This window comes from Babesia bigemina (genome assembly GCF_000981445.1).
Source record: "Babesia bigemina genome assembly Bbig001, chromosome : III".
Classification (NCBI taxonomy): domain Eukaryota; phylum Apicomplexa; class Aconoidasida; order Piroplasmida; family Babesiidae; genus Babesia; species Babesia bigemina.
The window spans coordinates 397,052-420,731 of record NC_027218.1 but is presented as its reverse complement, the minus strand read 5'-3'; the positions used below and the strand labels follow the sequence as shown (position 1 = coordinate 420,731).

Below are 23,680 nucleotides of genomic sequence, written 5' to 3'. Positions count from 1 at the left end.
CTGCTACTGCTTTCGAGATTTACGTCGGTCCGTTGCCGATCGTCACTGGTGCCATCCATGCGGGCATCCATACAGTTTGGGCCTAAGGGTCTTCTACGGAATCGTAGTCTTCTCTTGGTATCATGTCCCTCATCACATAGATTGGCAGGTTAAACCTTGCCAGTTGGTTGGAGACCGCCATTGAGATACACTAGTATGTATCCGTTATCTCGCCCTTTGTGCCTCTGTCTCCACTATGCTGTCGTGATTGATTACCCCCTCTCCTTATTTAAACGATGGTAAAGGTATTCATCAGACATCTGGATGGGCTATAAGACATGTTCACCGTATGCCGAGATGATGGGGCCACCGCACTGACTCCTACATTCCTGCCACTGCTCCGCTGTCCTAATACTTCTACGTTAACCACTTCATTGCTTGTTGGATAAGACTACTAGCATGTCAGTGCCACCGCACTGACTCCTACATTCCTGCCACTGCTCCGCTGTCCTAATACTTTTACGTTAACCAATTCATTGCTTGTTGGATAAAACTACTAGCATTTCAGTGCCAACGGCTGACGGCAAAATGAATGCGACATTCATATCAACATATAATTCATACACGTGGTTAAGGAGTAGTTCCTTTTACTAGACAAATAAACATGATACCAACTAAAAGGGGATAGCATGGCCCAAATCCGCCACAGTGGGTACACCCGAATAATAAATGTTATCCGACCCGAGTGCATTATCTGTTTTGGCAGGCTTCTTAGCAAACTTGGAATTCTACAGACTTACCGAACCCATGTCAACGTCAACAAATGGTATTTCATATTTATCCTCTCCGGCAATGACGGAAGCGCGAGCTTTACCATGTCCTGACGTTTTTACAGATAGTCCAGCTACAGGGAGTTTATTATACAATCCATAGAAAGCCCAGAACCCAGAGAGATTGAAAAGTGTCGACAACATTCGCAAGTTCACACTTCTCAACGCTTTCAATATGTATGAACGATCAACGTCAGATTGAAGATCTGACTCTTCGTAACCCATGGCATCCAATATCGTTTCCAAATTAGTTTCCTTCTTTATCCCTATGTATTCCAAGGCGCCAGTGTTGTTCGCGCTCCGTAAGGAACGTAGACCTGCGTACAACATAGGTGCAATACCCACGAATACGGCTGCGCAATCTTCCGGATTTTCCGAACATGATGCCTCCCACGTCGCTTCTGAATTGTAAGCGGACACATAGAGGTCGGTGCTTTTGATCTGTGTCAGGAACTTCTCACAACCGTCTACAACTTCAGTTAGATCTTGTGCGATATCTTTAGTCTCGACACCATGAGCGGTTATGATGTTAGCATGATCGCTTTCGTCAACGATAAAGTTTCTGCCGAGGTATGAGCTGTGCTTGTTCGCAGAGTTGTCAAACCTCCACAGCAGCTCTCTTGCGGGCCACAGATCCTTAAGCTGCTCCTGCTCCATGAACTCCTTGGTAATTTGTTTGACTTCCTCCAGAACTGGAACCTTCGTGAATCCAACTGGCTTGTCCGCAAGGAAATCATATACTGCAGCACCCAAAGCAGCAATGTTGCTTTCAGCATCAGTTCCCTTAAGGGCAATCAACCAGTCAATGCCCTCCTTGAGGTTGTGAGGGGCTTCGGTCAACGAATAGTACACCATTTTGTAATGATTCGTTTAATTAGATGACTTCTACAAACGTGTAAATTGTTCGCCTATTGTAGGGTTGTTCACGAAACAGTCCGCGTGTCTAAACAGCTGTTTCCTAATGGTCTCTGAGCACAACGCAAGCGTCGGTGTCTTCTAAGGTTTGAGTATCTATTTCAAATGCACTAAAAACCCCACTTTAAATCGTATAAGCGGATTTTGAAGCACGGTGGCAACCAAGCTGTAGTACCATAGTATCGTCCACACAACGTCACATGCAGTACGCGAGTCATTGGGTAGACAAGTCTAACGCGTAATCGCACATGCTGAGCCCGGGGACGTTCCTACAATTTTAGCTGGCGCATGAAAGTTTTAAATGATACTATGGATAAAGGAAAAGTGTTATAAACGGCCCGCAGAGTCTTGCGGGGTTCGCTCATTGCCGACACTGCAGTCACGGGGAAGGCAAGCACTCCTCGTACTGTCTTCCGTGATTAACATAATTGTTTTTGCTTTCAGTGAACGCCGTTATTATTTGTAGCGCTTGTAAGCGTATAAAAGCCGAACGTTACTATACATTGGTTCACACACGTTCCAAACGCTTGTGGGCGAAGCCGCGATTATCGGTTGTAGCTGAATCCAGCACGCCGCCGTGCTTCGGGGCGAAAACTATACGCACGCGGAGTTCCGTGTATGTGCGTCATTACTACGCGCTGGTTTAGGGGCAAAGCGCGGGTTTGTGCAGTAACGTCGTAGCTTCAAGCCGCGTATATTTCGTCCCAAACTTGGTGGCCCCGATACCGTGTCTGATACGACCCAGCAAGGTCATAATTTTTCAACTACAATAACAGACAGTTTGTTCAACTGCAATGGGCCCATTCCGTTAGAGCGACTACTTTTGTGAGTACAGACTAGCTTGCCTTCAACGGAGGGTAACTTCTTCACGGTATTCCATTGATAGTTTGGCGTTATACCCGCATATTAAAAAACGAAACGCACGCGTTACGGTAACAGCGCCTACAAAACTCGTCCCAAATAATGTGTGCTATATCTGTATCCCTATCTCAGCCTTCGTGCTACGCTGGGCGACCTAGTGTGTGAGCAGTCAGCGGCTCGAGTTACCTGGCCACATTACAAGCACGACAATTAATTATCTCTTCTTAATGGGTGTTATATCGTTCCGTAAACATTCGTATCGGCGATTTTGGCCGTATTAAAACAGACAAGCCTATAGAGCAATTACCAGCGTATAAAGGCGATTTGTTGTCAGTTGACTTTGGTATACTTTTTTGCTCAACAAATCAGGTTACTTGACGTATAATGATCGCAAAGTGATATACAGTTCACATTGCCAAAACGTGGTTAGTGAGCAACGGTCGATCCCCTACTTTGTCCACATCAACATGAAACGCCAAGTCATTTTGCAAAATACGCATCTTATACCGAAACATATGGTTTATTCTTTATTATTGCGTTTGTTCTATCGTTATTATTGTGCTTTCACATTTTATAATGTGCTATGTGGCTAGACCCGGTTTTCGCTTTCGCGGGGCTACCGCCTCACGCTGATACCGGTTGCGGGTTCCACGTCGCTCCTTTGCCGATCGTAACTGGTGTCATCCATGCGGGCGTCCATCAAGTTTAGGGTAGAGGGTTGTTAACGGAACAATAAGCTTAGCTGGATCTAATGTCACTGATCACATAGGACAACAAATTGAAAAGTCCTACAGTTGAAATCCATCTCCATCAGGTCCTCCCACTTTACATGTGTATCTATGTGTCCCTGCAAAATGTCTTGGTTGATAATTGCAATTGGCACGTTGGCGATTGCATTCCTCAAAAACCCAGATGGAGTATCACATATTTCTACCGTCTCTCGATATGACGGTGTCACAGCAGTCATTCCTGCATCTCGGCCATTACTACGCTGTGTTAATACGCCTACTAAGTTGTTGACTAGGGCGCTTATTAGGTAGATCGGTTAGCATCTTTACAACAATGGGCTGTAGACACTACAATGGAGGAGTAGACATCAACGTATAATTAACAAACTTATTGAAAGAATAACTCCTTGGCTACATGAATAAACAAAACGCCTATCAAATGAAGCTAGCAGCGTTCAAGTTCGCCACTGTTGGTGCACCCGGATAATAAATGTTGTCCGATCCTAGCCCAGTAAGTGTTTTGGCAGGCTTCTTAGCATTCTTGGAATTCCAGGCATTCACCAAACCCATGTCAATGTCAACCCCTGGTATTCCGTATACTTCCCTGCTGCCCATGTAGAACTTGCGAACTTTTGCACGTAACGTAGATTCTGCAGAAGGTTCAGCTTTCTCAGGCACTGGCGTTTTCGATCCATAGAAAACGTCAAATCCGGCAAGATCATACGTATTATGTATTAAATCCTTATCCAAACCTCTAAAAGTCTCGTATATATATGAACCATCCATACCAGAGCGGCATTCCGGCTCCACGTAACCCAGGGCTCTCAAAACGTCCCCCAAATTCTGACGTGCCGTGTGCTTGTGAAACGGTCCTACTTTAAATTCGGCCGTACCCCACAAAGAACGCAGACCTGCGTACAACATTGGCGCAATTCCCACCAGCACCACTGCACAAGCCTCCGGGTCTTTTGCGCATGATGCCTCCCAAGTCGCTTTTGAACTGTAAGCAGACTTATACTCATCGGGGTTTTTGATATCATCCAAGAGCTTCGCAAAACCATCCATAACATTGCTTAAGCACTCTTCGATGTATTCAGGTTTGGCCCCCTTAACTCCTACGACGCGTCCATACTCATCAAATTGTCTATGCCAATAGCGCCTAAACCCAGTATTTGCGGCACTAGTCGGAGTATAGAATCTCCTCAGCAAGGTTTTCACTAAAATATTATCTCGTAGCTCCGGGTTTTCTAGAAATTCCTTAGAAATGCTCTTAATTTTATCGAGAGACGGCAACGGATTATTTCCATCAGAGTGTTCTGAGAATATATGGTGAATTGCGCCAACCATAGCCTTCAAGGTGCTCTCGCCACTAGTTCCCTTAAGAGCCATTAACCAGTCAATGCCCTCCTTGACGTTGTGAGGAGCTTCAGTCAACGAAGTGTACACCATTTTCAAATGATTAGTCGAAAGGTGCGATTGGTATAGGTCTATTAGATGTTTACTCTATTTATATATCGAGCCTTTAAACGGCTCTCGATATAGGAAGCAGCACAGGCGCTTTCCACACCTACTGAAGGCGTGGCTTTCTATGTCGATCAGCCGGTATCCGCACCACGTATGCGTGCTCTAAAAGTATGACTATATATTACCCATCTCGGTATACTTCATACCATTAACTAGGCATGCAGTATCGACAACGCATGTCATAGGGATATCAAAATTTCGAATACAAATGACAGATGATGAATATATGGACGTTGTAACATCTGCAGAGACGTCAAAGTTTGCAACGTTAAGCTAGGCTGCGGGTGCCGTGTCAGAGAGAGTACTCTTTCCAGTGGCTGCATTGTCGGGCAATGCACCGTTATGACCTAATGTATTGCCACAACCGCGATTATTCACATATCATATCTACCTGCTGTATAACTAATATGCCAAACTGTAATCTATCGGAAAACTCACCGCCCCAGCTCAGATGTTACGTCTCTTCGGGCCATTTGGATCGATATGAAACCATGTGAATTCAGTTTCACCATATTATGCCACGGAATTATACAATTCAGCCATCGCAACACTGATAAATCGGTCAACAAGTATTATCTCTGTTCTTCTACGTGTCCAACGTGCTGACTGGCCGCGGCGGGCACGGATCGGTTTTCCTAAGTACTGAATTTTGCCTTGCATATACAATAGTTAAGCCTCAACGCATCGCTGTAAACTGGTACCATGTGATACTATATGTGAACAACAGTTGATCAGTAGCGTTTTGAACCCTTGACACGGAACATGTTTTTTTATTCTAAAAAGTTGTGCGTCACACTGAATCACAGTAATTGTAAAATGTATGTACGACCTAGTTGATGTAAACGACCAAGGATTTAGTAAAGTTCACAGTGGAGCCTGCGGGCTCGATGTATCACATCATGCCATTTTACAGAGAGACGTTTTGATACTTTTAGTAGAAAAAATGAATAAAACCATTAATAGGTTATCTTGGGTGTACGTTCTACCGAGTTTGATATTTTTTTCGGTGCGAACTGCCCGGGTAGGGGAAGGGGAAGTTAGAAGAAAAGAACGGTTCCCCGTGTCTCTGGAAAAGCAGCTTGAAATATTTAAAGACACAAACAAGACTCCTAAAAATATAGGTAACTATACAATAAAGTAATTACATACAAACGTAGAATATGTTGGATGCGGCTATGATATGTATAATGGCACTAGCATCGACGACAGAACGGGATTTAGTCTGAAAAACTATCGAGCTCCGGTGCTAGACAAGTATTACACTGGTGAATCAGAAGGAAATCAACTGGAGGGACTGGGTATATGGGTCGCCAACGAATTTCAATGCGACCTATCTAACGAGGTAATGCGAGATGCGAATGAATGAAATGATGCAGTTGAGTTCTGTCGATACCAAACAGAATCTAATGTCTCTAATTTCGAGCAAAACATCCGATGGGTATAGCAACATTTTTTCATCCAGCACTTCGGAGACGACCAAGGATGACGACATCTTGAATAAATTGAAGCGTTCAAGATCAATCATTGTTAGAAAATATCATTGTACTGTCTACAGCGCCGGCATAAATATCAATGATATCTGGTAAGCACTGTGCCACCTTTTTTAAAATCATATTAAAATGGGCGTAAAGACGTTATTGATTTGCTGACCCCATATGCACGGGTGATTCTGTCTCATATCAACTAAGAAAATTTGTGATCAGAAATACGTTAGGATGCATTTATAGGCGAAAACATATGATCTCAGGAAAAATTCAACGAGATTCAACGGAATAGTTAAGAGACTTGTTGATACATGTAAAGGTGGATTTAAAGAGGTTGAATGTCCCATTGACAGGTTAAAGAAAAACATATATGATGAAGGTTGTGAAGGCTGTATAGCATCTTGGATGCGCTTTTTCGCCGACTTCGGCACTCATGCCACCCAGCATGTTACCATGGGTAAGTACAGCCTTTAACCCCCGAATATGTGCCATATACGAACATAAAGTTTATTTACGCGTAATACTATTCTGTATATTTATATACTTAACTGATAAATACTCTGCAAATTCCATGTGTACCTTCAGGTGGGACATACAGGAGGTTCAACAACGCTATGGACAAACAAGCAAGTAGGAAATCTAAAAAATCAGAGGTGACAATTACAACATCATCAAGTTGGTTTGGTCTATCGAATTCTCGTCAAGAAAGCACCAAGGAAAACGAATTTATGCATTCGCGCGATGACGAAGAAAATGACGTGGTCCAGTATACGGTGGGACCCGAACCGAAGGATGAATTCATGACTCCCGATTCTTTTGAGGATTGGGTGCGCAAGGTTGCTTTGAACCCCGTGCCGATTGATGTAGAATTCATTTCATTATCTGAGCTGATGCCGGACGACGAGACACGAAAGTTATTTAAGGAGGCGCTGCGGTATTACGCAAAACTGAGAGGCGTGGACAAAAACGATACACACATCACCAATGGAGCATTGAGGAGTTCAATATTGCAATTGGTAAGTCATGCTGTTAATATGATTTACCGTGTTCGTCTGTGGTCGTTCATCGTGCTACAGCTTCAAGAGTCTACGCTTGTGGCCATTAATGATCCAGATAAGGTCGGAAAAGACGTTTGTAAGGGGGAAAGTAAGATTATATTTGGTTTCGGCGTTAATCTAAATGAGAAACGGCAGATACTCCAACTCAAACCGTGCTATCCGGGATTGTAGGTCATACCCCGACTGTTAACATATTCGCACAGAAACGCATGTATCCTTGATCTCAATCAAGATGTCGTTTCAACTTTCGTCATAGCGTTATGCGGCGAAATGCAGTTTTATGACTTTACACAGAAATTGACGAAAGGGTCATCTGACAAGTCTACCTACGTAAGTTGTACTGCGCATTGCTCATGATCCTCGCCGGACAATATTATTATTTTTACAGAATGAGGTAGTATGCCCAAAAGATACAGTTGTAGTATTTGGAGTCATAATCAGATTTGGCTATCCCATGATGATAAGGGAGTGCCCCAAAGGTATGTCACCGGTTCTCAAGTAAAATGGTGCATAGGCATTAGGAGTTGTGGAGATCGCAATTTGGGGCCCAATGGACTAATTTGGGTTGCATGTCTCCCCAAGAATACGTTTGGTATAAACGTTGGTTAACGGTTATGTATCGATAAATGCCTCAGCTATATTCGACTACGGCAGGAGTCCTTGGTGCGGGAGAAAAATTGCCGTGTGATTCCAGTAGTAAAGTCGTAAACGGTATGTTCACTGATAATGCTTCTATATAAATATCAGGTTTTACTATTTTAAGCACCCGTGACAACAAAAACGTCAGAGTGGCAGCTTGCCCCAAGTATGAAGTAGCATGTCATGCGCCATCGCAAAATGAGGCCTCCGTCGGGAGTTACATTTTTTGCGTAAAGTGATATCCTATACAATAAGACGTCGATGATAATTTGGTTTACCTTTTAAACTTGTAGATTCACGTGGCACCAGGCTCATTAAGGCACGTTACAAAGCTCATGTTTGATCTAAAAGACCACATTAAACATGGAATAAATAAATAGAGATACAAATGGTTTTATATTGGATTGCCATGGTGCTTGCACCTGTTACGCTAGCGACAAAACACGGCAAAAATATATCGAGTGGTAAGTTCCGTTTCGTTACCCTAATTACACCCAGAACTGAAGAGCACAATCACACAGGGAAAGATTCCTGCCATGGGTTAGTATCATTACCGTGAACTTTTAATAGTTGTGCAGAGTATTTAGGCTGCGGTTATGACATTTTGTATGGAAATCCGTTGATCGACGATGGCTCACTGGTTGACCCAGGCTACCGGAATCCGATAATATCCTTTACCCTTACTCAATATAGAGGTAAGGCGAGGAAGGACCCCAAATATGCTAGTGTTCCGGGGGCATGGATTCGGCCTTTGGTGTCATGCCGGCGTTCATCTGAGAGAACGGTTGTTAAAAGCATGAAGGACTACCAGAAGGCATTGGCTGTAGATTCCGAGGTTGGCTTCGGTTCCATCGATGACTCCGTGAAATTCGCGTTGTCCGCCGGTTATGCAGAATCAGCCGGTATCAACTTGTCTAAAACGCGTAGACTGCATATTCAGCGAAATTACTGTTTCCTACTGGAAGCTGCACTACCTGTTAACGGGCAATAGTAGGTCCACAAAAATAGCCGAAATACCCCCTCAGCGCCTTTAAGAAATCTTTCGAGATTGCAGTCTCACTTTTAACTCCAAATTTCAGAACTTCATCGGAGACTTGCACCACCATAAGATACTCTATGAACCCAGATCACCCGGATTGCGTGGAGCACGTAAAGCCGTGGATGAATCTTTTCGAGTTATTCGGCACCCATTTTACTTACAACATAAAAATAGGTACGTATCTCCCGTATGACAGATGACAGAATGGCGCATGAATTTTGTTGACGTACTTCCCAATATGTTTTCGATGAGCACAACCATTTTGACAAAGATGTAGTTCTTCTACAATGAATAAAACCCAGATAAAGGTATTACATGAATGCTTAGGTGGAAGACTAACTGAGTTGGAGCAGGTGAACGCGTCTAAAAGTGGGAAAAGGTCCAATGCCCAGGCTAAAGCGAGGGCTGACATTCAAGTTACAAAAAGTGTTGCGGCAGGTTCAGTAGGTGTTGATGGCACGAAGATGTCCAACAATAGTAACATGACCAATGTGTCATTTAGTTACGTCAACGTGCTAGGAGGCAGTCCGATAGGCAATGCCGACGACGAAGATGAATACTTGGCATGGATACACTCAATTCCGAATAACCCTATGCCAATACGCTCACAACTTGCACCGCTGTCCAAGCTGTTCCGGTCGCAGGCACTGAAGGAAGCATATGACGACGCGATGGAATTCTACATGGCTCTCAGTAGGTATAATGTGTGGCTCCCATATTGGCGTAGATGGCTTAAGAAACTATCCAGAGAAGAAGGAAGCAACAAAGTAATCATAAATCGCACACTAGTAGTCGCTCTAACGGCATATATGAATCTGAGAGGCGGCGATGGTAGCGCAGGCGTGCTGCACATCACGACAGCCTGATCTGTTTTGACCGTTGTTCAGGAATCCTGCACAGTTTAAACGCTTTGTTGTCAATAAATTAAGGCACAATGCATCCACTTTATTCGCATACAAGCGGTATATTATCGCAAAAATTAATATGCTCGTTTGCGTTAAAACAATTGCGTCGACATCCATTTCATCAGCACGGCTTGTTCTATACATTCGCCATCGTACATAGGGGTCATTCTTACAGGAATAACTCACGATGTGTTTGGGCAAAACCGTTACCTTCCTCCCTGGGAGATCGCGATTTCGCACGCTCGCTTGAGAGCAAACGTTACGTCTCCGTTAATAGTGTCAATCTGCCAGCGGCACGGCCGGATGATCGTCCTATGCGCGACCGAATTGCGGTATATTGCAGGCTAATGCGATACCAGGCTTTAACGCCGGTTGCAATTTTTTGCTACCCTGCCATGTGGAGTGCATTTATGGCATTACCTCCTGTATTCGGCCTAGAGGAAATGAAAAAAATGGCGCTGTTTTGCTTGGGAGCATTCTTCGCGAGGACTGCAGGCTGTTGCGTAAACGATTTGGCAGATCGCAATATAGACAGGCATGTTGAAAGGACAAAAACAAGACCACTAGCAGCCGGGCAGATTTCCACTACATCGGGTACGCATTACCTGTATCCGCATTTTGTAACTCTTGTTTAGCTGTTGCTATTATGTCCGTCAATGCGAGCCTGGGCCTAGCAGTTTTGATGCAATTTGACCTCAACACGTAAGTGCGCATACTGCAAGACCAATTTGCTTTCAGCATTCGGCTCGGCATATTAACCGCACTAGGAGCGTGCTGCTATCCATTTATGAAGCGCTTCACGAATTACCCGCAGGTGTTCCTGGGCCTGGCCTCCAACATAAGCGTTTTCATAGTGGGTTCTTTTTTTGTGACATTCTTATCATTGCAAAGGCCTGGTCGGCGCTTATGCAACCTTTCACCATCGCCCCAGTTCTCCTTTATACGGCATCCACTCTTTGGACTGTCGTGTACGACACCGTGTACGCCCACCAAGATAAGAAGTATGACAGGAAGATCGGCGTTAAATCGATGGCTCTATTATGGCAAGTTTTAACCATAACATTTAAACGCCTGCAGGGGTGATGCGACCAAGCGTAATTGTAAGATAAGCGCTGTGCTAATGTCACTCCTCATTGCCGCTGCGGGGTATAACGCCGACCTAAAGGTATTGTTGACCACTATGCGCCACAAAGGGTTCAGGAATGGTTCTATGGGTTTATCGCATTGTCACACATGTGGATGATTCGTCAAATAAATGTAGTGGATCTCGACAACTCGAATAGTTGCTTAAAGTTCTTCAAGCGATCAGTGCCCTATGGCACACTGGTTCTGGCTGGTATAATTGCCGGAAAGGACCTAACTTTCAAGACCGACGTAGCATCATAGATGGTACGAATATACCATTAATAATCATCGGATCTTGTGATAAAGATCGACGGTCGAAAATTCTCAACACAGATGCGTATCTTTCGTCACACTGGCTATCAGAGTCACAATTGAACTTTGCGTTTTATAATGTTATAATCGGTCTAAACATAGCATTCGGATAACTCGAGCGTGTCGGTCATTATGATAACGGGCTGGTGATAAATAATCCCGGCTTACATCGCGACAAGGAAAGGTAGAGTTTCATTGAGTTCAGGTCACAACTGCAGCCATGAAGACGCCCATCATACACTTTGCAATAGAGATAGTTATGTTTTGCCTCCTCATCGGCGCAGGAAATGCTACTCCCGGTAATGTGAGGCTTCCCTCCGATAGGCTGCGGTATGACCGCAGCAAAGCCAAAGGACCTTTGGTACGTGGTAGCACAGTTACCCGTCGGTCCTACAGCAGTGCCGATAAGCCCAAAACAGATTCATCATATGCTGTTCCGGTCACAGCACCTACTCCTGTTGCCGGGCCGCCTGTAGCACCAGTGGCGCCAATGCAATACAACCCTCTAAAACCGTTAACCGTCAAGTGCAAAGTTACTGAAAACATGGATTCTACAACGTCTCCCGTAATTGAAATTAGAGGAGTGCGCGGTTTATTCAATTCCGTTCTTGTTGGATATCAGAACCCTGAGAGCTTGACACGTGAAAATAAGGGAAGCTTTTTCGGATGGAGCACCGCTGTAAATGCACCGAGAGGCCAAAAAGTGCATTTCACTTTTAATGCGAACTTCGTGCCTATCAGACCCAAGATAAATCCCACAACATACTGCGCGCTGATAATTCAACCTCCTTTGATGCCGAGCCCCGAAACATTCGAGGCATTCAAAACTCCACCACGAAGTGCTAAACGTTCTTTGACGTCAACCGACTCTCTAGCGAAGTTTTTGAAGGGCAAGCAATCGTCTATAGTAGCATCGTGTTGTTTTCTCGCCCAGACAACACTTGATTCCTATGATTCAGTATGACAATATCTGACCATTTACATTGGGCGCACATGGTAGATTCTCTTGGGCATTTCGCACAACTACAGCACAGGAATATTCGGATACATCTAATATTTGCCTACACGTCAGCTGGAAACGAAATCAGTGCAACCGTCAAGTAGAAAGTTTTTACCTTCAAAACAGCTCGTACGGTAGGTGCAAAAGTTTTCCACATTTTATAACGGCGCTACAGCCAAGAATTGAAAAACATGCGTAGATGCTAAAATTTTAATTGACGATGTCTTCACCAATACATATTGGTTACATTAAAGCTTCATGGGGCTGTTGCTCTCTAAAAGTCCATGTGTAGCAATAGACATGCTGTATTTTACTCACCTATTTGCCAAATATTCTACGGAACAGCTCCGAAGGAAGTTTCGCCGTAGGAGCTGTTCCATCGTCCATTTTGTGGCCTCCAATATTGGCCGAATCGTCTTTCGTCCGTTTGGTTCTGATTCTGAATTTTTGGAGAAGCTCGTCGTCGAAGGTGTAAAGTTCCACCTTCCTGCCGGTTTCCACAACCTTTTCCTTAGCTATACCTTCAGATGCGAACTCTATACCCTTCTCGATTTTCTCGACTAGATCGTCTGTGACCTCCATAGGCTTCACGATAAGGTTGTAAAGGTGCTGGTAATAGAATTGTATCTCAGCCAAGTCGAACTGGCGGTCTTGCACATGCCTCGATACGGCGGCCGTTTCCTTTGCATTTCCATCCTTAAGTGTTGGACTAACATGGTAATTTTCAGCCCCCTCAAGGCTTGCCATTTGTTCGGTACTGCGTTGTATAGCGTGATGCCGCCATTGGGGTCCGTAGTCATCATTTGTTGCATTAACGAATTGCAACTTTCCGACACCCTTGTCCACGTCGAATGTAAAACCCACGCCTTCAAGGCTTGATGAGATTCTCGTTTGTGGCGCATGTATGTTAATGGGGCCTATAAAGCGCTTCTTTCCCATGAATCCCAGCGTAGCTAGTATGGTTGCAACATTTCTCCGTAACCCGATTCGATCGATTTTAATAGCTTTAAGAGTGTTTTTGGTCGTGATTTCTGCATCTTCCAGATCCGTGAATGTGCTCACTTCCTGCTGCTTGTAGGAGGCACGGTTCGTTTTGGATGACTTGAAGTTTGCAGGCACAAATCCTGTAGCGAGGTGTCATAATTGAGATTCTACGGGTATTCCACGTGGCCCGTGGCTCATTCGACGATCATACAAAAAGATAAAAATGACCCACCTTCAGCTGTGTCTACCGTGTAGTGGGTTATTATTTGGTTACGTTTGATCTGCTCACGATTCTGTCTGTACTTAAGTTCCTTGGATTTCTCGAAATTCTGGGCGCGTTTGTGCACCAGGTCGGTTTCTGAATATTGATGATTGTTGACTAAAGATGTGCCGTTGGTATTACAACGACGAATGCAGCCAAACATGAAATGTTATTTGCTGAGCATCCGATAGGATGGTCAGAAACAACCGGTTTACCTTGCATACAAAAATGCTTTCAATGGAATGTATGGTTACAAGGTGCGACCACAATTTTGTCAGGGACCAGTATTGCACCTAGTATCAAGGCCACTGAGAACATACGCTCGGAAGATAGCCAAACGTGCGGGATGCTATCATCTTAAGCACTGAAGAGAGCCACACCAGTATCATGCAACAAACCACGAATATACAACCCAAATATACGCTAAAACACCGCAAAGCAACGTACCAATATCATCAATCTCGTATTTCGAGAGGGGTGTCCCCAGGAACGTTGCGGTAGACATTTTGCCGACTTTTCGTGTGACTCCAAATAGCGCCACGTACACCGAATGTTTAAATTGCAGATAAGCGCTGTTATAGACTGCAAAGTACTCTTCTTTTAATAACGGGTATCACAGAAGATCAACCTGGCCCGACCTTAGGGATGTCAAAATCTGTCATAACGTGAACATTATACAGGCTTTACTAACGCGGCGATAGTTTGGATAGCTTTTGATTAAAGATCTCCACCCTCTCCCGGTGAGTTTTCTTGAGCTGATCCTCAATCTTCTTGGCGTTCCTTTGGAGTTGTACAATGCGGAACGTTTTTTCGCTTGGCGTTAGCGAATCGTTCGCTATAACTGCATGTGTATGACTCACTGTCGGCAGTGATGCGAATTACTGCAAAAGCCTACCTCGCTGGATTTTTTTCTGTAAGTCGTCATCAGGTACAACTTGTGGTTCAGTTTGAGTCTTCTCAACGACTATTACGTCCTTCGGCTTCGTAACCTCGACGTCTACGGTTTTCTTCTTTTTGGTGATGGCTTTCCCCTTTATTTTGAGGCTCCCCTTGACTACGTTGTCGTACGTTTTGTCAGCCTTCATACTCGTCGCTCAGCCGCTCCTTTGGCACCGTTGATAACAGTGTTTGCACATGATCAAAACTACAACAAGCGCGCCTGATAGTCAATGAACGTTACTGATAATTCGATCCGTTTGAAAGCGGCCTCGGTAAGACGTCGCCCATACCGCCATCCACCAATATGCACCAAAGGGCGTTGGAAATACGCCACTTCATGTACGTAACCCACCTATGACGTTGCAGAGCACGTACAACTCGTATTCCATGCTAGGCTGTCGGGAAACCACAATCACGTAGCATACGTGACACGTGTCTAGGTGGCATACGGCATTAACAACATAATAGAGCGGTGGCTGAATTATGAAGTGATAGTAACACTACGTGTTGTCGCGAGTGTGGCGAAGCTTGCCGGTATAATTCGGGTTATGGGTAGCTGGGTGTTCTGAGCGGACGCGCGTACACACTGTCATATGCGCAACCGAAATGCTATAAGGTCCCACTCCAAAAAATAGGATAAGTGCAATTCATGTATGTAATGATTTTTTTGAGTAGAAGACACAGGTTAAGTTTTCTGCTCCCCCTAGATCTCGGGTGTTGTGTGAAGTGTTTGGGGAAGTTACCCACTGAAAATCAACTTGGTGTTCACAGATTTATTTCCGATGAGCGTATTGAAGTCTTCTCTAAATTAATGCCTGGTAATGTGGCATTGACGTCGGGAATCCTTGTTTTATGCCTGTGATCGTGTCGTTCTAAGGACGGCGGTCTTCCCAAGTTTCTGGGCCGGGGTAAGCTTTCAGGTTTGTTGCGGTGGCACGGCGCCTTTGAAGTATCATTTTGCTCTATGTCTGCTTCTGTTGAGGCACTGAAACACCCGCCACCACTGGCCTACCTCGTTGGCGTTTCATCTAGGCACGCCGGACCAGTTGTATGGAAGAACGTCTGAGTGTCAAGGTAACATTTTGTTATGCAGTTAATTAGGGGTAACAGTTGGTTGTGTTCTTTTTGATATCACCAGCTTGAATCCGTCGACATTTGAACAACGCAGTTGCGAAGCCTTCCGCTTTATCTTTAGGTTTGTCTTCCGCCGCAACAAAGGAGGACGAGGTGGTGTTTCAGTAATCGTGCGAGTAATTGGGGAAAGCTAAACGCCAATTCAAGTGTATCGCATGAGCGTCGCCGGTCATCATCCGACTAGCGCTAAGTGAGCTACAGCAGGCATTGTTTAAGTGAGCTCATTCAAAATGTCGCAGAACGCCATCACACACCGTCTGGTAAATGCGACGAATATCGTCTTCCATTTGATGGACCTGCAGCCCTACGCTTTGGTGCTGCCGATGAACTGCAAGACTGCAGCCCGAAACAAACGTAAAATAATGCAGAAGATACTGGGCAACAACCGCACAGTTACCGTTGCTGAGAGTGGCAAAGTATCGGTTGATGGTGACGATAAGCACAGCGTCGATGCCGCAGGCAGTAAGGTGACACCTATCGGACCCACCAAAACGGATTCGACCGCATCCACAGACACCAGTATAGCTGATGCCCTAAGGGCAGATGGCCTTGACAAGTCCGACAACAGGCTAGTACACCGCAACAGCAATGGAACTGTGTACCATAGCGAAGATACGTCGGGGAACGCTGCGTCACCTCGTGAAATGAGGATATGTTCCGTGCAGACGCGCAAGGATTCGATTTCATCCGACATAGGTTTGGGTGAGAACACAAACGAATCTCTCACGTTAAAACTGGATTACGACCTTCCTGTGGATGATGCGAATTCGCCATTTTTTACGGTCAATCGCATAGTTGAGCGTCTGGACTCGGAAGATATGAAAGGCTGCATCATTATGCTTGCCGCCAGGAGTGGTTCATCCTCGGGAGTTGTGCCGTTAGCCGGCGGTATTATTGAAGTTTATGACGAACACGAACGCAGTATTCAGGCCATATGGTTGAACCGCTCGGTTGCACAGCGATCAGACGTGCGAATCTTGCTGAAAACGCTGGTGTTGCGCATTTTCGCGCACGCCTACCAGATCAACTTACCCAACCGGCGTTACACGAAAAGCAACAAGCTTGTATCCATATACCAAAGCATGCTGGTGACGTTTCCGCGCGAGTGCATCTCGTTCATCGAAAAGGAGATGCTGCTGTCTAAGCATTATGAGGCTTACGGGTTCAACGAGCCGCACAACGACAACCCCAAAGTGCCGTGCAGGTGCCACAAGATGGCACCCGAAGCAAGCGAATTGTTCTACGGGATATCTGAATCCCGGTTCAACAACTTGTACACATCGCTTTACGAGAAACTGCTGTTTGACTCCATCGGCAGGATGACGCCCATAATGAAGATGTACCCCGCTGGTTCTTTCAACCAAGAGGAAAAGATAGATCAGATTTCGAAAGCCGTGCGCGAAATAGAGCGGTCCCTCAGGGAGCAGGGCGCTAACAAGAAGGCCCGCAAGGCGTGACGCAGAACGTATTCATCACCGTCGTGATTCTTTGAAGTACTACATTTAATGCCCAGCGTGCGGCGTCAACCCTGCGTTGTGCCTTGCTTCGATATCGGTGCTGATGTGCTGCATTGTTGGCAGGCGCAGGCTGCCACGAAGCACGGGTTGGAAAAGTGTTGCATCATTTAGAGCGTGCGCTTCACTCGCCTATGTCGTGGTTAAATGTCTGGAAATTGTTATGCCTAACTGATGCGGTTCACCGCCGACATCTTCACGGATGCAAGGCAGCGCAAAGCAAGCCATGTTGGAGATATAAAATCAGTATTGCACGTACAACGCATGGCCCCATCTTCGTCGACACGGCGTTGCATCGCAACGCAGGCGCAGCGATTGGCGTGGAGTCATGCCAGCAAGCGATTTACGTCCGCGCAAAAGTGTCAAACACCGCAAGCGGAGCGCAGCGAGCTTTTCCCTCCGCGGCATTAGACAATCGCACTAATAGCAGTGATAACATGGACTATATATCCATCTTTACCCCGTGTACGCTCCTGTGGCGAGTAAGCGCGATTCCCTACCTTGGAATCTGCGCGTGAACGTTCTAATCCAGAGACCACCCGAGTTACACACTGCAGTGAATTTATTATATCTAAACATGACGACGCGTTAGGTGGATCATAGATAGACATTGCACTTGGTCTCACGCTAGCCGATCAACTTCGCTGGGCTTCTGTATTGACTCGACTCTATGCAACCACCATGAGCGCTCTATACACGCTAACTTCGCGGCTGTTTAGCAAAGCTGTGCATTCCGAACTTCTCGGAATGTCGGCAGGACTAGAGGTTTGTGTTTTCCTGTTTACTTTGACCTGCGTCAGCCCGGACACATGTCTACACGCCGTTTCTCCAGCCTTCTTGCGATCAAACCAACGAGATCCGGCAAAGTTACAGCGAAGCATGGATTGGATACCGCATGCGAGGTTTGTAAGCTCACAGTCAGCTCATTCTTTTTGCAGGGTCGATGCAGGGTGTGGCACCGCTGCTTCAACACTGGCGATGGCCATTACAACATTGAAAGGATACGCAACATCGGCATCAGCGCCCACATAGATTCGGGCAAGACTACGCTGACCGAGCGCATCCTGTTCTACTCCGGTCGCATTGCTGCGATTCACGAGGTCCGTGGGAACGACGGCGTGGGGGCCAAGATGGATTCCATGGACCTTGAACGTGAGCGCGGCATCACGATTCAATCTGCCGTGACAAACTTCAGGTGGTCGGTGGAAGGCGCTGCAGGTGAGAGTTCCGTCGACTACATGGTGAACATCATTGACACCCCGGGACACGTCGACTTCACCATAGAGGTGGAGCGGGCGCTGCGCGTTCTGGACGGTGCGATATTGCTGTGCTGCGCTGTGGCCGGGGTTCAATCGCAAACACTGACGGTGAACATGCAAATGGACCGTTACAAAATCCCGCGGATTGTCTTCCTCAACAAGATGGATCGTGACGGCGCAGACCCAGAGCGGGTCATCGGGCTTATTCGCCAAAAACTGAACATCGACCTGCTTGAACTGCAGGTGCCGATAGGCCTTGCCAATCGCTTCGAAGGCGTAGTTGACGTCATCGACGAGTGCGCGTACCACTTTGAGGGCCCCAATGGCCAGCACGTGGTTAAAAAGGAAGTGCCCGACGGATACGCTGAGCTGCTCCGTTCCAAGAAGACGGCGCTGCTGGAGAAGCTCGCCGACCTAGACGACGAGTTCGCGGCGGAGTTCCTGGACAACACCTATACGCCGCGTTCCATGCGAGACGCTATCCGACGCTGCTGCCTGTCTCACAAAGCATACCCGCTTCTCATGGGTTCCGCCAAGGGGAACAAAGGCGCCCAGTTGGCTCTCGATGCGGTTTGCCACTACCTACCCTCGCCGGCCGATATAGAACAGTGCGGTTATCTGAATGACGAAAAGACGGATGCGCTGGACGGCAGCCACAAACAACCATTGGTCGCCTACGCCTTCAAGATACAAGATAGCCCCATGGGACAGCTGACATTTTTGCGTATCTATCAGGGGACACTGCGCCGTGGCCAGCAGCTGTACCTGGTGGAGGAGGGCAAGAAGCACTCCACGAAGAAGCTGTTCAAGATGCACGCCAGCGATACCGAGGACGTGTCTGAGGCGTGCAGCGGTGAAATAGTTGCCATTTCTGGGCTCAAGTGCAACTCCGGAGTGACGTTTACCGACGGCCGATTACAACTTACCATGGCGCCCATTTTCGTCCCCGAGCCCGTGGTGTCACTTGCGCTCAAGAAGGTGGACACCCGCGACATGGCACGCCTCTCCAAGGCGCTCAACCGTTTCAAGCGCGAAGACCCGACGTTCAGAATCACGGTAGATGAAGAGAGCAAAGAAACCGTGCTCAGCGGGATGGGTGAGCTGCACCTGGGGATTTACGTCGAGCGCATGAAGCGGGAGTACGGCCTAAGTGTTGAGACTGGGCCACCCATAGTGAACTACCGCGAGACCGTAACGCGCAGAGTCGACTTCTGCTACACACACAAACGGCAGTCGGGTGGAGCAGGTCAATACGGTAAGATCATCGGGTACATGGAACCGATCGGCGAGGAGGCCAACCGCCACTTGCATGTCGAGTTCGTGAACAAGCTGGTGGGCAACGACATTCCACCGAACTACGTGCCATCCATAGAGAACGGCTTCCGCGAGTGTTGCAAGAAGGGACTGATCTGTGGGCGCCAGGTTGTCAATACACGCATAGTGGTGACAGACGGCCAGTCGCACGAGGTGGATTCGTCAGACATCGCATTCCGGCTTGCTGCCAAAGGCGCTTTCGAAGAGAGCTATTTGGACTCGAGTCCGATCGTCTTGGAGCCTATCATGCAGGTCGAGGTCGTGACCCCGCACGAGTTCCAGGCGTCGGTGCTTTCGACGATAACCAAGCGCAAGGGACTAGTGACCGACACGTCGGCATATGGCAGCAATGTCATACTGCAGGCGGAAGTTGCGCTACGGAACATGTTCGGTTACATCACTGACCTTCGTGCCGCCACAAAAGGCCAGGGCGAGTTCAGCATGGAATTCAAGCTCTACCAGCCCATGAATGCAGCCGATCAGGAAGCGTGCGCCAAGGAGTATCAAGAGAGCCTAAAGAAGTGACATACCATTGCACAACACGATGCGGAAAGGCAATAAACCGGAAACGCGTCGAAATGTCAACTGATTTCATGGGTCATCCTCCCATCATTAATGGAATATGCACATCGCCCCGCTAGAAGAAAAGTGCTAACAAACGCCAACTGCGTCTCGTACGCATTAAATATTATAGAATATCGGCGATGTGTACCGTCAAATGATATAAATAGCTTGTCTATGGCGGCTGCGCGGTACCGGCGACCGCCGCTAAGCCGCTATGGAGGACCTTCTCCAAGTACTTAGCAGCCTGGTGTCCGACCGAGTGCGTCACTTCGAGCTGGTGAAGATCAAGAAAGGCTCAGAGCACCGGAAGGCGTACATACTGGTTGCCGATGGAGGTATGTCTACTGGTTATCATTCTGGGAGCGATTGTGTCCACACTAAGCAGAATAACTGACGTATGACTACTAAAGTGGACCACAAATGCCGTACTATAGCATCGAAACAAGCTGAACGCGCTAATACTGTCGCAGGGCTGCACCTGGTGACCTGCTCCCTTGGGGGTCTCTTGAAGGGTGGGAGATTCCTGTACGACTGCGTCAAACGTGTGGTAAAAAGAAACAATGTGATCACACTGCACTTCAATAATAGCCCGGTTGGTGGAGTTGTCAGTGTTTTACATCATGCAGAGTCTGCCCGTGGAGTCGCTCGACATAGCGACGCCTAGTGACACCCATCTCTATGCTAAAATAAAGGTTGCCATGGGCGCTGACCACATGCGCTGCCACCATGAGGTACCATTGGCTGATGTCGCATTTAGTTCCTGCAGGAAGCGGAAAGTTCTTCCGACGAAGGGAGCAACGACTCCTCAGACACCGAGGATCGAGAGAGGACACTGTTGCCCTTTCGAGGTTACAAGAAGGTCACTTTGAGGGGTTACTTCTTCTTCATGCGCGATTCGTTCGAGCACACGTCATTCACCAGCGGTAGATTGACTAGGCTGCAAGATGTTGGCCGAGGCATGTCCATCAACGTTAACATACGTGAGCCCATGTCAGTGCACTCGCCGCACCTGGTAGGCCGGTCAGATTCGCATCGCATCCCTTTTAGGAATCGCTGCAAACCCTCCACCAGTATACGCGCGGTTTTTTGAACGATTTAAGTTTGGCGGACGTGCTGATCGACGGTTATTACAACAAGCGCATGAACCTGAACAACGACCTCGCAACGTGGTCGTGCTACCATGTGCTGGTAAAGACCGACTCATCGCTGCTGGCGTATTTTATATTCCGCCGCCTTTACATTCCGCCGATGTTTGATATATGCCAGGACATTTCAATGCGTTTCGAGGTTCCCCTGAGCAGTACGTCAGCTTAATTCGAGTGGCGCATTTATGTCTAGGTGTAGAAGACAAAAATTTATCGGTTATTTACAACGAAATGTGCACAACTGCGAATTCCCTCACTCCTGTGGATGAGTACAACGTATGGTATGTCATGTTGATTTTCAATCACGGTGGGTAGGTACAAGGACCTCATCCAAGTTCGTTTGGACACGCTGCGCTTTGACCATACCATGCACGCCTTTTTGAGTCGCAAAGGAAGCATCGTACCGAGTTATAATAAACTCATTAAGGGGTTCATACTATCAGCGCTTCGTTTGCTTCCGCGTGACTGTGTGGATATACATGTGATCCAGGCAATAAAAGAACCCATGGCCCTAACAAGTGACGACCCAATGGATTATATATATCACGTGAAAGCGCTCGTATTCGGTATCGGTGATGTTGACGAAAGCCCCGAGCGCAGGGAACTCATGAACCGTTTTGACATGCGTCTCGCTGATTACATCGCAATTTGCATCGACGAGTTGTTGATGGGTAGCCACCTTTCTCTGGCCATTTTCACCCGTTACCTCAACGCTATGCCTGATGATGCTTACAAAAAGGTATGAAGGCTGGCTGCGCAAACAATGCTGCCGCAGAAGTTATACGAAGTAACGGCATATCTCATCCACTTCCGCTCGAGCGACTTCAATGAGGACTACTCCTCTTCACTCCTCAACAATATTATAGAGTCGTACCGTTTCGATATGTCTCAGGTGAGCTGGAACTCCATCATATTCAACCACTACGCAACGTCGGTGAGTGCTTCATACCCAACGTTAACTTTTTGAAGCGCATGATCGAGGAGGGGTTCTTTATCTACCAATATGCAGCGGATCTGCGGCACCAAGATGGAAAATACAACCCCTACTTGAGCCTTGTGAGCGATATACTAGAGCAGTGTCGTGGGGATCTAATTGTAGAGCGCGTGTTGAAGAAGTTTCTGGATATACCGCAACCCATTGACGCTTCCTATCTCCCGTTGCTAAAGTGTTTGATTGGCATGTTGCGTCGAAACATTGGCAACTACAAAGTCGTGATGATCATCACTGCAATTTTGACTAACTTCAGCTTCCACTCCGGAGCGTTCAAGGATCACATGATCCGTCAAGGAGTAGCTTCGGTTCTGATTGACAACATGTTGTCTAGCGAGGTTGTAGCTGCATAGTGGTCGACATATTTTGCAGGAACAAATAGTGATATCTACCTTGAAGCTCATGGTAAACATCACCAAGACTACTGAGCATCAGGAGGCGTTTATTAGTCAAGGGGTGATCAGTAACTTCATTTCCCTGCTAGAGGTATGCGTGAACCGCAACTACCGTTGTACAGCGTGTATACAGACTTACTACGGAAGGAATATGGAAATTGTGAGCTTCTCTGCGGCCGTTTTGGGCCAGCTCTTCAATTACAAACTTCTTCGAATGACAGCCAACCAGTAAGCGCTACCCGCTCAAGTCACACGTTGTTCAGGCTTGAATTCATAACGGAAGTCATGATTTACTCATTTCACATTGGCTCTTGTGATCCCAACCATATGGTGATGGTATGTGCCACTCCCGCTTTTATTATGTTCACAGATTATGTTCTGCCTGAAGAAGGTGCCTAAGACGGGCCCTGTGTACATTAAAATTGGGAAGCACGTGATACGCTCTATCATGCTGGTGCGTTAATCATTGCATATTTGACTTGCATACTTTGCAGAACCTCAGAGTATATCGCGATGACGATTTCGTAGTCAACGCTCTGGAGCTTTTGATGGAGCTGTCTAAGCGGGTGCAAAATTGCATCGCCATGCGCCATGTAGGCCTACTTGACGCAATCGCTGAGATACCGTTGAACGACACGTTGGTACAGATTGCCAACAAGCTTAAAGAGCGGATCACACTCAAGACACGCTGCTTGACAATGAGATTGCAAGACTGTAGAATGCAGCAGGTTGTGCCCTCTGGCGTCAATACGTTCACCTCTAATGTTTAAATAGAACTTT

The 23,680-nt window shown here is 46.7% G+C and overlaps 11 protein-coding genes across 11 annotated transcripts; 7 read left to right on the top strand and 4 right to left on the bottom strand.

Annotated features, from left to right (window-relative positions):
* Positions 1-653: 653 nt before the first annotated feature.
* On the bottom strand, positions 654-1,664 carry BBBOND_0301730 (hypothetical protein; the record flags this gene model as incomplete). Its single annotated transcript, XM_012913001.1, is given in 2 exon segments — positions 654-767; positions 780-1,664. The coding sequence occupies 2 exon segments, from the start codon at positions 1,662-1,664 to the stop codon at positions 654-656; spliced, it is 999 nt and encodes a 332-aa protein (XP_012768455.1).
* A 1,675-nt stretch (positions 1,665-3,339) lies between these two features.
* Positions 3,340-3,552, bottom strand: BBBOND_0301720 (hypothetical protein; the record flags this gene model as incomplete). Its single annotated transcript, XM_012913000.1, has 1 exon — positions 3,340-3,552. One exon carries the CDS (start codon positions 3,550-3,552, stop codon positions 3,340-3,342), a length of 213 nt encoding a protein of 70 aa, XP_012768454.1.
* Positions 3,553-3,748: 196 nt separating this feature from the next.
* BBBOND_0301710 (hypothetical protein) lies at positions 3,749-4,762 on the bottom strand (the record flags this gene model as incomplete). Its single annotated transcript, XM_012912999.1, has 1 exon — positions 3,749-4,762. The coding sequence occupies one exon, from the start codon at positions 4,760-4,762 to the stop codon at positions 3,749-3,751; it is 1,014 nt and encodes a 337-aa protein (XP_012768453.1).
* Positions 4,763-5,780: 1,018 nt separating this feature from the next.
* Positions 5,781-8,257, top strand: BBBOND_0301700 (the record flags this gene model as incomplete). The annotated part of the gene is made up of 10 exons (XM_012912998.1): positions 5,781-5,958; positions 5,995-6,179; positions 6,214-6,419; positions 6,585-6,778; positions 6,907-7,546; positions 7,583-7,709; positions 7,768-7,858; positions 7,894-7,979; positions 8,015-8,090; positions 8,127-8,257. 10 exons carry the CDS (start codon positions 5,781-5,783, stop codon positions 8,255-8,257), a joined length of 1,914 nt encoding a protein of 637 aa, XP_012768452.1.
* Positions 8,258-8,427: 170 nt separating this feature from the next.
* Positions 8,428-9,828, top strand: BBBOND_0301690 (hypothetical protein; the record flags this gene model as incomplete). The annotated part of the gene is made up of 6 exons (XM_012912997.1): positions 8,428-8,482; positions 8,517-8,558; positions 8,597-9,008; positions 9,044-9,231; positions 9,385-9,750; positions 9,785-9,828. 6 exons carry the CDS (start codon positions 8,428-8,430, stop codon positions 9,826-9,828), a joined length of 1,107 nt encoding a protein of 368 aa, XP_012768451.1.
* A 163-nt stretch (positions 9,829-9,991) lies between these two features.
* Positions 9,992-11,348, top strand: BBBOND_0301680 (prenyltransferase, UbiA family protein, putative; the record flags this gene model as incomplete). Its single annotated transcript, XM_012912996.1, has 5 exons — positions 9,992-10,556; positions 10,598-10,664; positions 10,701-11,009; positions 11,040-11,127; positions 11,163-11,348. 5 exons carry the CDS (start codon positions 9,992-9,994, stop codon positions 11,346-11,348), a joined length of 1,215 nt encoding a protein of 404 aa, XP_012768450.1.
* Positions 11,349-11,619: 271 nt separating this feature from the next.
* Positions 11,620-12,363, top strand: BBBOND_0301670 (hypothetical protein, conserved; the record flags this gene model as incomplete). The annotated part of the gene is made up of 1 exon (XM_012912995.1): positions 11,620-12,363. One exon carries the CDS (start codon positions 11,620-11,622, stop codon positions 12,361-12,363), a length of 744 nt encoding a protein of 247 aa, XP_012768449.1.
* A 354-nt stretch (positions 12,364-12,717) lies between these two features.
* BBBOND_0301660 (hypothetical protein, conserved) lies at positions 12,718-14,730 on the bottom strand (the record flags this gene model as incomplete). Its single annotated transcript, XM_012912994.1, has 5 exons — positions 12,718-13,523; positions 13,616-13,741; positions 14,093-14,170; positions 14,337-14,486; positions 14,541-14,730. 5 exons carry the CDS (start codon positions 14,728-14,730, stop codon positions 12,718-12,720), a joined length of 1,350 nt encoding a protein of 449 aa, XP_012768448.1.
* A 1,218-nt stretch (positions 14,731-15,948) lies between these two features.
* On the top strand, positions 15,949-17,175 carry BBBOND_0301650 (hypothetical protein, conserved; the record flags this gene model as incomplete). Its single annotated transcript, XM_012912993.1, has 1 exon — positions 15,949-17,175. The coding sequence occupies one exon, from the start codon at positions 15,949-15,951 to the stop codon at positions 17,173-17,175; it is 1,227 nt and encodes a 408-aa protein (XP_012768447.1).
* An 866-nt stretch (positions 17,176-18,041) lies between these two features.
* Positions 18,042-20,330, top strand: BBBOND_0301640 (translation elongation factor G, putative; the record flags this gene model as incomplete). The annotated part of the gene is made up of 2 exons (XM_012912992.1): positions 18,042-18,134; positions 18,171-20,330. The coding sequence occupies 2 exons, from the start codon at positions 18,042-18,044 to the stop codon at positions 20,328-20,330; spliced, it is 2,253 nt and encodes a 750-aa protein (XP_012768446.1).
* Positions 20,331-20,583: 253 nt separating this feature from the next.
* BBBOND_0301630 (hypothetical protein, conserved) lies at positions 20,584-23,670 on the top strand (the record flags this gene model as incomplete). Its single annotated transcript, XM_012912991.1, has 13 exons — positions 20,584-20,704; positions 20,840-20,961; positions 20,996-21,100; positions 21,136-21,381; positions 21,417-21,669; positions 21,708-21,795; positions 21,830-22,253; positions 22,290-22,448; positions 22,484-22,843; positions 22,878-23,128; positions 23,164-23,236; positions 23,271-23,354; positions 23,395-23,670. 13 exons carry the CDS (start codon positions 20,584-20,586, stop codon positions 23,668-23,670), a joined length of 2,562 nt encoding a protein of 853 aa, XP_012768445.1.
* Positions 23,671-23,680: the final 10 nt, after the last annotated feature.